The sequence below is a fragment of the Neomonachus schauinslandi genome, chromosome 10 (genome assembly GCF_002201575.2).
Source record: "Neomonachus schauinslandi chromosome 10, ASM220157v2, whole genome shotgun sequence".
NCBI classification, from domain to species: Eukaryota; Metazoa; Chordata; class Mammalia; order Carnivora; family Phocidae; genus Neomonachus; species Neomonachus schauinslandi.
The window spans coordinates 53,406,331-53,419,041 of record NC_058412.1 but is presented as its reverse complement, the minus strand read 5'-3'; the positions used below and the strand labels follow the sequence as shown (position 1 = coordinate 53,419,041).

General features: G+C 38.5%; 1 protein-coding gene across 1 annotated transcript in view; it reads right to left on the bottom strand.

Moving 5' to 3' along the window:
* Positions 1-238: 238 nt before the first annotated feature.
* The window catches only part of PPP3R1 (protein phosphatase 3 regulatory subunit B, alpha), a 69,870-nt gene continuing 57,397 nt past the window's right edge, over positions 239-12,711 (bottom strand). The window contains exons 5-6 of the mRNA XM_021699135.1: positions 12,132-12,316; positions 239-1,118 (exon numbers count right to left, since the gene is read on the bottom strand). Of these exons, the coding sequence (XP_021554810.1) occupies positions 1,071-1,118; positions 12,132-12,316 (233 nt within the window). The 3' untranslated portion in view covers positions 239-1,070. The remainder of the gene's footprint in view (positions 1,119-12,131; positions 12,317-12,711) is intronic.

Here is a 12,711-nt window from a genome sequence, read left to right as displayed (position 1 = left end):
GTTCAGATACATACATGCACATTAAGTATCACCAGTTTTTTAGATGAGCTGTAAGCCTTCTGAAACAGAAGGGAAATTTATGGTTCAAAGGTAAGTTTAATGACAAACTGATTACCTACATACTGAAACGAATGGATATCCTAAGTAGTTATGTGATTTCCTTCAGGTATTACTAAGAAATGTCTAAGGAAAATCGTGATTGCCTCAGATGGCTTCTGGCCTTTCCACAACTGGTAACTTACATTGACTCAGGGACATTTACTAAATGTAATGGCTCCTAGTTAAGAAGTAACGAAGCAGCCACAAGCTCTGTGCAGTTACTATATGAACACAAGAATGAGCTCTTGGCAGAAGCACTGCACTATACTTTCTCCTCAAGCAGAGATGTAGTAAAAGCTGCTCAGCAATGAGACACAGTCCCTGGAAATATATTCATAGGTAGAAAGAAAATTACACACTCCTTTGTTACAAAAAATGTAATTAAGGTAAATAATAGGACGTTAACAAATGCTTTGTCAATCTCTCAAAGGAGAAAGCGCAGGAAAAGGAAAACAGCTGGCCTAACACCCGGCTCAAATCGTACAATTTTCTATCTATATATAAAACTGTGTGAAATAAAAGTAAGGATGTTTTAAGTTCTGCTTGGCACTTTTGTACTCTATCGTTTTGTTTCTGAATCAAGTAGATTAAATTAAAGCCAACCTACTACACATATAGAAAGCTACATATATCTATATATAAATATTTACATATGTATATATAGATACTTTCTTGTTATAAAAGATGAAGAAAAATAAATTAAAAAGCCAACCCCTTCCCTTTCTTCACCACATTGATATGCTCTTTTCATGTTGCTGTCCTTCAGACTTTAAAGTGCTACACTGAGTTATTGAGAGAATTAGAGTTCAATAACACTTAGTTGGCTTCATGAGGCTCGTGATGGAAAATGTGGCTTCACAGAGAAAAATACTTCCATTTAAATACACAGAGAGCATTGCTGGACGTCTTGAGCAGATCTTCAGAGATGGAGAAGAAAGCAAAAGTGTTGGGTGGTACTCTTTAAAAAAGAGTCACACATCTACCACCATCTTTTTGTGGATATCTAGGCCACCTACAACCTGCAACAGATAGGAACAAATCAAGCTTAACCACAACTGAAAACTCCTTTTTACTGGTCTAACCACCTTAACCAAAATTACAATTTAAAAAATACTTTAACTATTTTCAGAAGTTGCCTTTTTTGAGTTGTTTTGGTTTTGTTTTTAAACCTGTACTGCATCTAGTTAGAATTTTCATGGCTTCTTTCTCCCAGGATAACAGGCATTTTCTTGTGTTCTAGGACAACTGTTGGCAAACTTAAAAAGCCAGAGAGTATTTTAGGCTTCTTGTAGGCCACATGTAATTTCTCTTGCATTTCCTTCTCCCAATTTTTTTTCCTAAGATTTTTATTTATTTATTTATTTAACTGACAGAGACAGCGTGAGAGGGAACACAAGCAGGGGGAGTGGGAGAGGGAGAAGCAGAAGCAGGCTTCCTGCGGAGCAGGGAGCCCGATGCGGGGCTCGATCCCAGGACCCTGGGATCATGACCTGAGCCGAAGGCAGTCGCTTAACCAACTGAGCCATCCAGGCGCCCCAACTTTTTTTTAAGACTTTTTTTTTTTTTTTAAGATTTTACTTTAGATTTTACTTATTTTTTTAAGATTTTTTTTTTTTTTTAAGATTTTACTTATTACAGAGAGAACACGAACAGGAGGAGGGGCAGAGGGAGAGGAGAAGTAGACTCCCCACTGATCCCAGGACTCCAAGATCATGACCTGAGCCAAAGGCAGATGCTTAACTGACTAAGCCACCCAGGTGCCCTTCTCCCACTTTTTCTTAACAACACTTTAAAAATGTAAAAAACTGGTCTAAGCTCAAAGACACACAAAACAGGAGATGAGAAGGATCTAACCCACTCTGTAGTTTGCCAACCCCTACTTTTATAGTAATAACCGGAGGTTATCATAAAAATTTATCCTCAAAATCCAAATATGGGCTTAACTGTCAGTCTATTCTAGAAAGTATTAAAAAGTAACAAATGAATAAAATTTTCTGCACATTATTTTCCCATAGGCTTGAAGACATGGAGAGTTGTTACAGACATCTCTGTGAATAATGACATGGTAATCTACAAGTTTAATTACCTGTATTATTACTTGGAGGATAGATTCTATTAAGTACAACCTACCTAAAGAAAGTACGTAAGTCACAAATGTTCACAGCTTGATGAATTTTCCCAGAGTAAACACCCAAGTAACTAGCACCCAGACCATTACCAGGACTTTTCTGTGGCCCCCTTCCAGCCATCTCCCTCCTCCTGCCCTACCACACACACACAGGGAGCCACTACTGTGACTTTAACAACCTGGATTAGTTGGAGATCTTTTTCGTGTCTGACTTGTTTCACCGAACATATTTTTGACAATCCATGTTGTTGTGTATAACTGCATCTGTATTATTATTCAATTTAAACTTATGTTAAAAGTTTATTTGAAAAATAAAGCTTAAACAGCCAATTAGTGCTACAGCTTCTGCTATGAAAACATCAGTTTGCTACCCTGCCCTCATTCTCTATTTCCTTTTACACAGAGATGATCATTTAGACTTTTCAGCTAATACTCAGTATTTCCCTATAGATCTCCAAATAACATTCCTACGTTGCCTTCTCTTGGATTCAAAGTTGCAGGCATTATCCACTGACTTCCCACCACACAAGAGGAAGATTTATTTCTTAAACACATACACACCCCTCCCATCTATCTCCTACCCCGTATACTTCCCACCCCACCCTTCCAACAGTTAAATCTTCACTTTGATTAGACAGAAATTCAGCATTTTAATTATGACTATATAAAATACTATTTACAGCAAAACAATTGCATACTGCACATTTGTGTTGCTACAGGTTTATAATTATCTTTTCCTTTGCTGGGTATCTATGTATTTAATTCAGTCTCAAACTTCTGTTCTAAATCCGTTCAAATATATGATGTAATTCTATCAATTTTATTATCTTGAAATCATTCCCAGAGCTTTCCCACCTGCTACAATCTAGGCCTGTCATCTCTGGACTTTGCTTCATCATCCCGGAAATTTCCTTCTCTCATGTTGGACCCTCTGCTTCCTAGACCCCACATTATCTTTTTTGATTTACAACCTTATTACTGTGGGAGCACATCTTCCAGTAGTTTCCCAAAAAGGGAAGCCTTGCATTACCAGAAAATGTCTTCATTCATCCATCTAGTTTGAGTTTGTAGAGAATTCTAGTTTGGAAATAAATAACTGTCCCTCAGAATTGCAAAGGCAATGCTCCATTGTCTTTGAGCTTCCTACTTTGCTATATAGCAGAGAAGTCGGCTGCCCTGATGTTTTTTGAGTCTTTGTATAAAGCCCCTCCCTACTACCCCTCTACCGCTGGTCTTTGGAATTTGTAGGACCATCTCTTTGTTTCCCATCTTAAAATTTCAGGACATTGTGCCTAGGCCCAGAGTAATTTTATATACTATGCTAGGTACTCAGTAATCCTTTCAGACAGAAAACAGTACTTTTGGTTCATTACTTTTGATTCATTTTTAATGACTTCATTCCCTCCATTTTCTCTCTGGAAATACTAGCATTCAGGTGTATATAAAACAGGTGTATATGCATCTCTAAATTTAAATTTCTAAGAGTTCTCATATATTATTCAAGTTTTGTTTAAAGCATTCAGTATATTATATCCCTGAGAATGACAGATTTTTGTTTTACTTTTAGAGGTAGAAAAATGTAAATATGCTTATCTTTACTTAGTCTCCCTCCCCCTCCCCCCACCCTCACCCCCCAATCTATGCCTCCTGTTTCCCAGCTTAGAGACTCTACACTTCACCCTCTCAATCTCCCACTATAGGGCAGGAGAGTCTGAAGAGTAGGAAAGGAGATCAATCTAGTGTGCTAAATACTTTTTAAACAGACTAAGCAATCCTGTTTTAACCTCGCCTTCATCCCCACTTTTACTTGTGCCCCCAATTTCTGAGCCTTTCAGGGATACTGCATTATAAACCAAGCTGCTTCTCAGCTTTCCAAGTTGATAGCTTAGAATTCATTTTTTTCTCTTGTTAAGTCAGCTTACTTATAAAGCTGTTGACTCTAGTTGTTATCTTCCCTACTATCTCTTTGTCCTGTGGGTTCATAAACCTTTACTTTTTAATTTCACTGGAGTTTGGAGAGCAAGCAAAAATAAATACAGTTCACCCCTGAACAGCACAGGGCTTAGGGATACCAACCCCACCCCCACACAGTCAAAAATCCATGTGTAGGGGCGCCTGGGTGGCTCAGTCGTTAAGCATCTGCCTTCGGCTCAGGTCATGATCCCAGGATCCTGGGATCGAGCCCCACATCGGGCTCCCTGCTCCACAGGAAGCCTGCTTCTCCCTCTCCCACTCCCCCTGCTTGTGTTCCCTCTCTCGCTGTGTCTCCCTCTGTCAAATAAATAAATAAAATCTTTTAAAAAAAAAAAAAAAATCCATGTGTAACTTCTCACTCTCCCAAAACTTTTAACTACTAATAGGACACTGTTAACCAAAAGCCTCGCCATTAACATAAACAAAACATTTTGTATGTTATATGTATTACATACTGTATTACAATAAAGTAAGCTAGAGAAAACATTAAAATCGTAAGACAAAAAACATGTACAATACTTTATTGAAAAAAACCTACACATAAGTAAGCAAGTGAAGATCAAACCGGTGTTGTTCAAGGGTCAATTGTACATGTGTTCAGGTCCCAACTTTAATCCTGTCACTAATCATTTCTATTTTCTCTGTGTATGTGGACTATTCTGAAAATTTTAAAGGAGGCAAACAAGCATGTCATCTCTTAAACTAACTTCCCATCTCTTTCACTGCTATAGCTTGAGAAATCAAAATAAAAAGGACTCAATGAAGCCGAAGTTACGGGCTTGATCGATGTGAAAAGTTGGTTTAGGCACAAAAATTTTGCTACACTCCTGAACTATGCTCCTCAAAAACACAAGTAATTTATCACAAATACTGGAAATGAACTCAAATCATAAGCTTATGTCTTCAGTGTACATAGTATCATTTCTATACCTAAAGAAATACCTAAAAAAAAAAAAATCAAGATTTTATCTGACAGAGAGATGTATTTTAATTTCCTTCCACTGACAAGTGATTTATATGCAATTTTAATTTATATTTTATATTTACTAAATATAAATGGGGTCTTCATCTCTATACATCTCTTCCACATCACTCTGGGCAAGTTTTCCATTTGTATTTTGTTCCCTCAAGGCTTAGGATTTCTTCTTTCCTTCTTTTAAAAATTGGCTACTATCCATGCTGTCACTACCAGCCTGGTCTCATGTCACACTCAATCTGACGCCAGTCCACCAGAGTATTTCTGTGATCTCTGGCAATGAAGAGACGGACAGATGACAGACCCTTATAGCAAGTACCACCATGCAACAGTTCAAAGTCTCAAAATCTCAAGCTTAACTCTCTTCCTTTTTTTATTCTCATTAAATTAATTAACATATATTATTGGTTTCAGAGGTACAGGTCAGTGATTCATCCCAATATAACACCCAAGGCTCATTACCTCATGTGCCCTCCTTAATGTCCATCATCCAGTTACCCCAGCCCCCCACCTCATCCCCTCCTGTTTGTTTCCTATGATTAAGAGTTTGTTACGGTTTATCTCCCTCTGATCTTTTTTTTTCCCCCCTCCCTTCCCCTATCTATGCTACTATTTCTTAAATTCCACATCTGAGTGAGATCATATAATTGTCTTTCTCTGACTTACTGGCTTAGCGTAATACCCTCTAGTTCCATCCACGTCATTGCAAATATTAAGATTTATATTTTTTTGATGGCTGAGTAGTAGTGCATTGTGTATATATGTAACACATCTTCTTTATCTGTTCATCTGTCGATGGACATCTGGGCTCTTTTCATAGTTTGGCTATTGTGGACATTGCTGCTATAAACACTGGGGTACAGGTGTCCCTTCGGATCACTACATTTTTATCTTTGGGGTAAATACCCAGTAGTGCAATTGCTGAATCGTAGGGTAGTTCTATTTTCAGCTTTTTCAGGAACCTCCATACTGTTTCCAGAGTGGTTGCACCAGCCTGCCTTCCCACAAACAGTTTAAGAGGGTTCTCCTTTCTCAGCATCCTCACCAACATCTATCGATTTCTGACTTAATTTCAGCCATTCTGACCAGTATGAGGTGTTATCTCGTGGTTTTGATTTGTATTTCCCTGACGCCCAGTGATGTTGAGCATTTTTTCATGTGCTGTTGGCCATTTCTATATCTTCTTTGGAGAAATGTCTGTTCATGTCTTCTGCCCATTTCTTGTTCTTTGGGTGTTGAGTTTGGTAAGTTCTTCATAGATTTTTGATACTAGCCCTTTATCTAATAAGACATTTGCAAATATCTTCTCCCATTCTGTTGGTTGTCTTTGGTTTTGTTGACTGTTTTCTTTGCTGTGCAAAAGCTTTTTATCTTGATGAAGTCCCAATAGTTCATTTTTGCCTTTGGAGATGTGTCTAGCAAGAAGATGGTGCGGCCGAGGTCAAAGAGGTCACTGCCTGTGTTCTCAAGGATTTTGTTGCATTCCTGTCTCACATTTAGGTCTTTCATCCATTTTGAGTCTATTTTTGTGTATGGTATAAGGAAATGGTCCAGTTTCATTCTTCTGCATGTGGCTGTCCCATTTTCCCAACACCGTATGTTGATGAGACTGTCTTTTTTCCATTGGATATTCTTTCCTGGTTTGTCAAAGATTAGTTGACCATAGAGTTGAGGGACCATTTCTGAGTTCTCTACTGATCTGTGTGTCTGTTTTTGTGCCAGCACCGTACTGTCTTTATGATTACAGCTTTGTAATAGAGCTTGAAGTCCAGAATTGTGATGCCACCAGCTTTGGTTTTCTTTTTCAACTTTCCTTTGGCTATTTGGGGCCTTTTCTGGTTCCATACAAATTTTAGGATTATTTGTTCCAGCTCTGTGAAAAAAGTTGATTGTATTTTGATAGGGATTGCATTGAATGTATAGATTCCTTTCGGGAGCATAGACATTTTAACAATTTGTCCTTCTAATCCATGAGCATGGAACATTTTTCCAGTGCTTTGTGTCTTCCTCACTTTCTTTCATGAGTGTTCTATCGTTAGTCCTGAGTACAAATCCTTTGCCTCTTTGGTTAGATTTATTCCTACATATCTTATGGTTTTGGTGTAATTGTAAATGGAATCAACTCCCTAATTTCTCTTTCTAATTGTCTCATTGTTAGTGTATAGAAATGCACCTGATTTTTGTGCATTGATTTTATATCCTGCCACTTTGCTGAATTTCTGTATGAGTTATAGCAATTTGGAGGTGGAGTCTTTTGAGTTTTACACATAGAGTATCACGTCATCTGTGAAGAGTGAGAGTGTTCTTCTTTGCCGATTCGGATGCCTTTTATTTCTTTTTGTTGTCTGATTGCTAAGGCTAGGACTTCGAGTACTGTGGTGAACAACAGTGGTGAGTGGGCATCCCTGTTGTGTTCCTGACCTTAGGGGAAAAGCTCTGTTTTTCCACACTGAGAATGATACTTGCAGTGGGCTTTTCATATATGGGTTTTATGATATTGAGGTATGTTCCCTCTATCCCTACACTGTGAAGAGTTTTAATCGAGAAAGGATACTGGGGTTGCCTGGATGGCTCAGTTGTTAAGCATCTGCCTTCAGCTCAGGTCATGATCCCAGGGTCTTGAGATTGAGCCCCACATCGGGCTCCCTGCTCAAGCGGGGAGCTTGCTTCTCCCTCTCCCACTCCCCGTGCTTGTGTTCCCTCTCTCACTGTGTCTGTCAAATAAAATCTTAAAAAAAAAAAAGGATACTGTACTTTGTCAAATGCTTTTTCTGCATCTATTGAGAGAATCATATGGTTCTTGTCCTTTCTTTTATTAATGTAGTGTATCATGACTGATCTGCAGATGTTGGACCACCCTTGCAGCCCAGGAATAAATCCCACTTGATTGTGGTGAATAGTCTTTTTAATGTACTGTTGGATCCTATTGGCTAGTATCGTGGTGAGAATTTTTGCATCCAATTTCATCAGGGATATTCGTCTGTAACTCTCCTTTTTGATGGGGTCTTTGGTTTGGGGATCAAGGTAATGCTGACCTCATAGAGTCTGGAAGTTTTCCTTCCATTTCTATTTTTTGAAACAGCTTCAGAAGAATAGGTGTTAATTCTTCTTTAAATGTTTGGCAGAATTCCCCTGGGAAGCCGTCTGGCCCTGGACTCTTGTTTTTTGGGAGATTTTTGATTACTGCTTCAATTTCCTTGCTGGTTATGGGTCTATTCAGGTTTTCTATTTCTTCCTGTTTCAGTTTTGGTAGTTGATACATCTCTAGGAATGCATCCATTTCTTCCAGATTGCCTAATTTGTTGGCATATAATTGCTCTTAATATGTTCTTATAATTGTTTGTATTTTGGGTGTTGGTTGTGATCTCTCCTCTTTCATTTATGATTTTATTTGGGTCCTTTCTCTTTTCTTTTTGGTAAGTCTGGCCAGGGGTTTATCAATCTTACTAACTCTTTCAAAAAACCAGCTCCTAGTTTTGTTGATCTATTCTGTTCTTCTGGTTTCTATTTCATTGATTTCTGCTCTAATCTTTATTAATTCTCTTCTCTTGCTGGGTTTAGGCTTTATTTGTTGTTCTTTCTCCAGCCCTTTAGGTGTAAGGTTAGCTTTTGTATTTGAGACCTTTCTTGTTTCTTGAGAAGGCTTTTATTGCTATATACTTCCCTGTTAGGACCACCTTTGCTGCATCACAAAGGTTTTGAACAGTTGTGTTTTTGTTTTCATTTGTTTCCATGAATTTTTTAAATTCTTCTTTAATTTCCTGGTTGACCCATTCATTTTTTAGTAGGATGCTCTTTATCCTCCATGTATTTGAGTTCTTTCCAAATGTCCTCTTGTGATTGAGTTCAAGTTTCAAAGCATTGTGCTCTGAAAACATGCAGGGAATGATCCCAGTCTTTTGGTACTGGTTGAGACCTGATTTGTGACTCAGCATGTGATCTATTATGGAGAGTGTTCCATGGGTACTAGAGGAGAATGTGTATTCTGTTGCTTTAGGATGGAATGCTCTGAATGTATCTGTGAAGTCCATCTGGTCCTGTGTGTCATTCAAAGCCCTTGTTTCCTTCTTGATCTTCTGCTTAGATGATCTGTCCATTGCAGTGCGTGGGGTGTTAAAGTCCCCTACTATTATTGTGTTATTAATCAATGTACTTCTTTAATTTTGTTATTAATTGGCTTATGTAATTGACTGCTCCCATGTTAGGGCCATAAATATTTACAATTGTTAGATCTTCTTGTTGGAAAACCCTTTAATTATGATATAGTGTCGTTCTTCATCTATTACAGTCTTTGGTTTGAAATCAAATGTGTGATACAAGGATTGCCACCCCAATTTTCTTTTGGTGTCCATTAGCATGATAAATGGTTTTCCACCCCTTTCTTTTTTTTTTTTTTAAAGATTTTATTTATTTATTCATTAGAGACAGAGAGAGAGAGGCAGAGGGAGAGGCAGGCTCCCAAGGAGCAGGGAGCCTGATGCGGGACTCGATCCCAGGACCCTGAGATCATGACCTGAGCCGAAGGCAGACGCTTAACCATCTGAGCCACCCAGGCGCCCCTCACCCCTCACTTTCAATCTGGAGGTGTCTCTGGGTCTAAAATGAGTCTCTTGCAGACAGCATATCGATGGGTCTTGTGTTTTTATCCAATCTGATACCCTGTGTCTTGATAGCAGCATTTAGCTGCTATTCAGAGTAACTATTGAAAGATATGAATTTAGTGCCATTGTATTATCTGTAAAGTCATGGTTTCTGTACATTGTCTCTGTTACTTTCTGGTCTTTGTTACTTTTGGGCTTTCTCTCTGCTTAAAGGATCCCCTTAATATTTCTTGCAGGGCTGGTTTAGTGATCACGAATTCTTCTAGTTTCTGTTTGTCCTGGATGCTTTTTCTTTCTCCTTCTATCCTGAATGACATCCTAGCTGGATAAAGTATTCTTTGCTGCATATTTTTCTCATTAAGTACCCTGAATATATCATGCCAGTCCTTTCTGGCCTGCCAGGTCTCTGTGGATAGGTGTGCTGCCAATCTAAGTTACCTTACCAAAACCTTGTAAGTTATGGACCTCTTATCCTGAGCTCCTTTCAGGGTTTTTATCTTTGTCTCTGAGATTTGCAAGTTTCACTATTATATGTCTGGCTGATGACCTATTTTTATTGATTTTGAGGAGGGTTCTCTGTGCCTCCTGGACTTGAATGCCTGTTTCTTTCCCCAGATTGGAGAAGTTCTCAGCTATAATTTGTATCAGTATACCTTCGGTCCCCACCCTGCCTCTCTCCTTTTCCTCTTCTTCTGGGATCCCAAATATTCTATTTTTTCACTTTATGGTATCACTTATCTCTCGAATTCTCCTCTCATGATCCAGTAGTTATTTATCTCCCTTTTTCTCAGCTTCATTATTCTCCATTTTGTCTTCTATATCACAAATTCTCTCTTCTGCCTCATTTATCCTAGCAGTTAGAGCCTCCATTTTTTATTACATCTCATTAATAGCCTTTTTAATTTCGACTTGATTAGATTTTAGTTCTTTTATTTCAGAAAGTGATTCTCTAATGTCTTCTGTGCTTTTCTCAAGCCCGGCTAGTACCTATATTTATAATCATTATTCTGCACTCTAGTTCCAACATCTTTCTTATATCCATTAGGTCCCTGGCAGTCAGTACAGCCTCCTGTTCTCTTTTTTGAGGTGAGTTTTTCCGTCTTGTCATTCTTGCAGAAAGTGGTCACTCTTCTATCTGTAGAATTGCAGTAATTCTTTTCTTAGATCTCCAGCTGAGTTTGCAGGTGTTCTGAATGATTTGATATTATCTAGCTGAATTCCTGGGGCCAGACAAAACTAAGGTCTCCTACTTCTCCACCATCTAGACTCCTCCCCTTCCTATTCAAGCTTAACTCTCTTCCAAAAAGACCCAGTCTTTTCTTTAGAGTACCACCCTACTTTTTCAAACAACATGCAGACAGCATTCCCTTGAGATGAAGAAAGATACTTAAAGGATAATATGAACTTCTACTTAAATGCCAAAGTAGCAACTTTAGTCCTTCCATGACACATAACCACAGTCATTTGTCTTTCCTTCTGTGGTCTAAATAAAAAAAGAAAAGAAAGGGAGGAGGGAAATCTTCCTATAGAAGCATCCAATCATAACTGAAAATTTTCAAAACCTTTTTGTTATTTTTTGCCTCTCCTTCTGGATTCTCTAGCATCTCTAGCTTGCAGTTAAAACTTATAATACATCAAAATGCTAGTATCTTTGCTTTAGGGGCAAAGTAGTGAAAGAAGATGAGTGGTTGTGTTGCTGTTTTGTTTGGAAGCAGTGAGTGGTGGCAAAACTCTGGATGTACTGAAGAAAGGCAATAAACTAGAAGGTAAACTGTGGCCCCAGTTTCCACCTCGAGTTAGTTTTCTTAGGGCTCCCCAAAACCGCAGTCCTTGCACCTTGGGGCCCTTACCCTATCACACATAGAACCAACCATCAACTCATTGGGAGGGGGGGAGGGGAGGAATCACCGTTTACACTGCCTCACTAATGAGTTTAAGATGCATGCAGACTCCATTTCTATTGTACTCATGAAGCCAACCTTCTGGATGCCTGGCTGAAACTCATGAACACATACCTTCCACAGGGTTTTCAAACATATTTATTTTTAAATAAACCTTAAGAATACACCCTGTTTGTAATTTGGGGGACTATCAACAGTAAGTAAAAGTTATTAATACCATTCTTGTGGTGTATTATTAGATAATCATCGAGAATAGGAATTCCTGAGAATAATAATTGTTAGTTATTAACAATCACAAGGAACGTAATTTAAAAACTTTGAATGAAGGCCATAAGGCAAAATCCAATATATAAATTTCTAGTGCAAAAAATGTATATGGAATTCTCTAGTAAGTAGTTTTGTAAACGTTTTTAAAACCTAACTGTTGGAAGAACCAGCTCTTTTGTACTTACAGCACAGAATTCTTCAAAGGATATTCTTCCATCTCCATCCTTATCTGCATTTATTATGGTTTTGTCTACAATTTGCTGTAACTGTGTATCTTTCAGATTGTTCCCTACCATCATCTTCAGCACCTGGAAGAGTTCCCCATTGGAAATATAGCCATCTTTATCCATGTCATAGATACGGAAAGCAACTAAAAAAGAGAGTAAGGAAAATCAATGACAATTATAAGGCAACCACAAGTAAATACTTGAAATGAGGAAGAAAAAAAGTAAGCTATCAAATATCTATAAAGTTAGAACTATGATCATCATCATAGTTCCCACATTTGATCTTGCCTCTAGGAGCAGGTAAACACAGCTGGGTAAGAGTATGGGCTTTGGAATCAAGAGTGCTTGGCCAGGGGCGCCTGGGTGGCTCAGTTGGTTAAGCGACTGCCTTCGGCTCGGGTCATGATCCCGGAGTCCCGGGATCGAGTCCCACGTCAGGCTCCCTGCTCAGCAGGGAGTCTGCTTCTCCCTGACCCTCCTCCCTCTCATGCTCTCTGTCTCTCATTCTCTCTCTCGCAAATAAATAAAATCTTAAAAA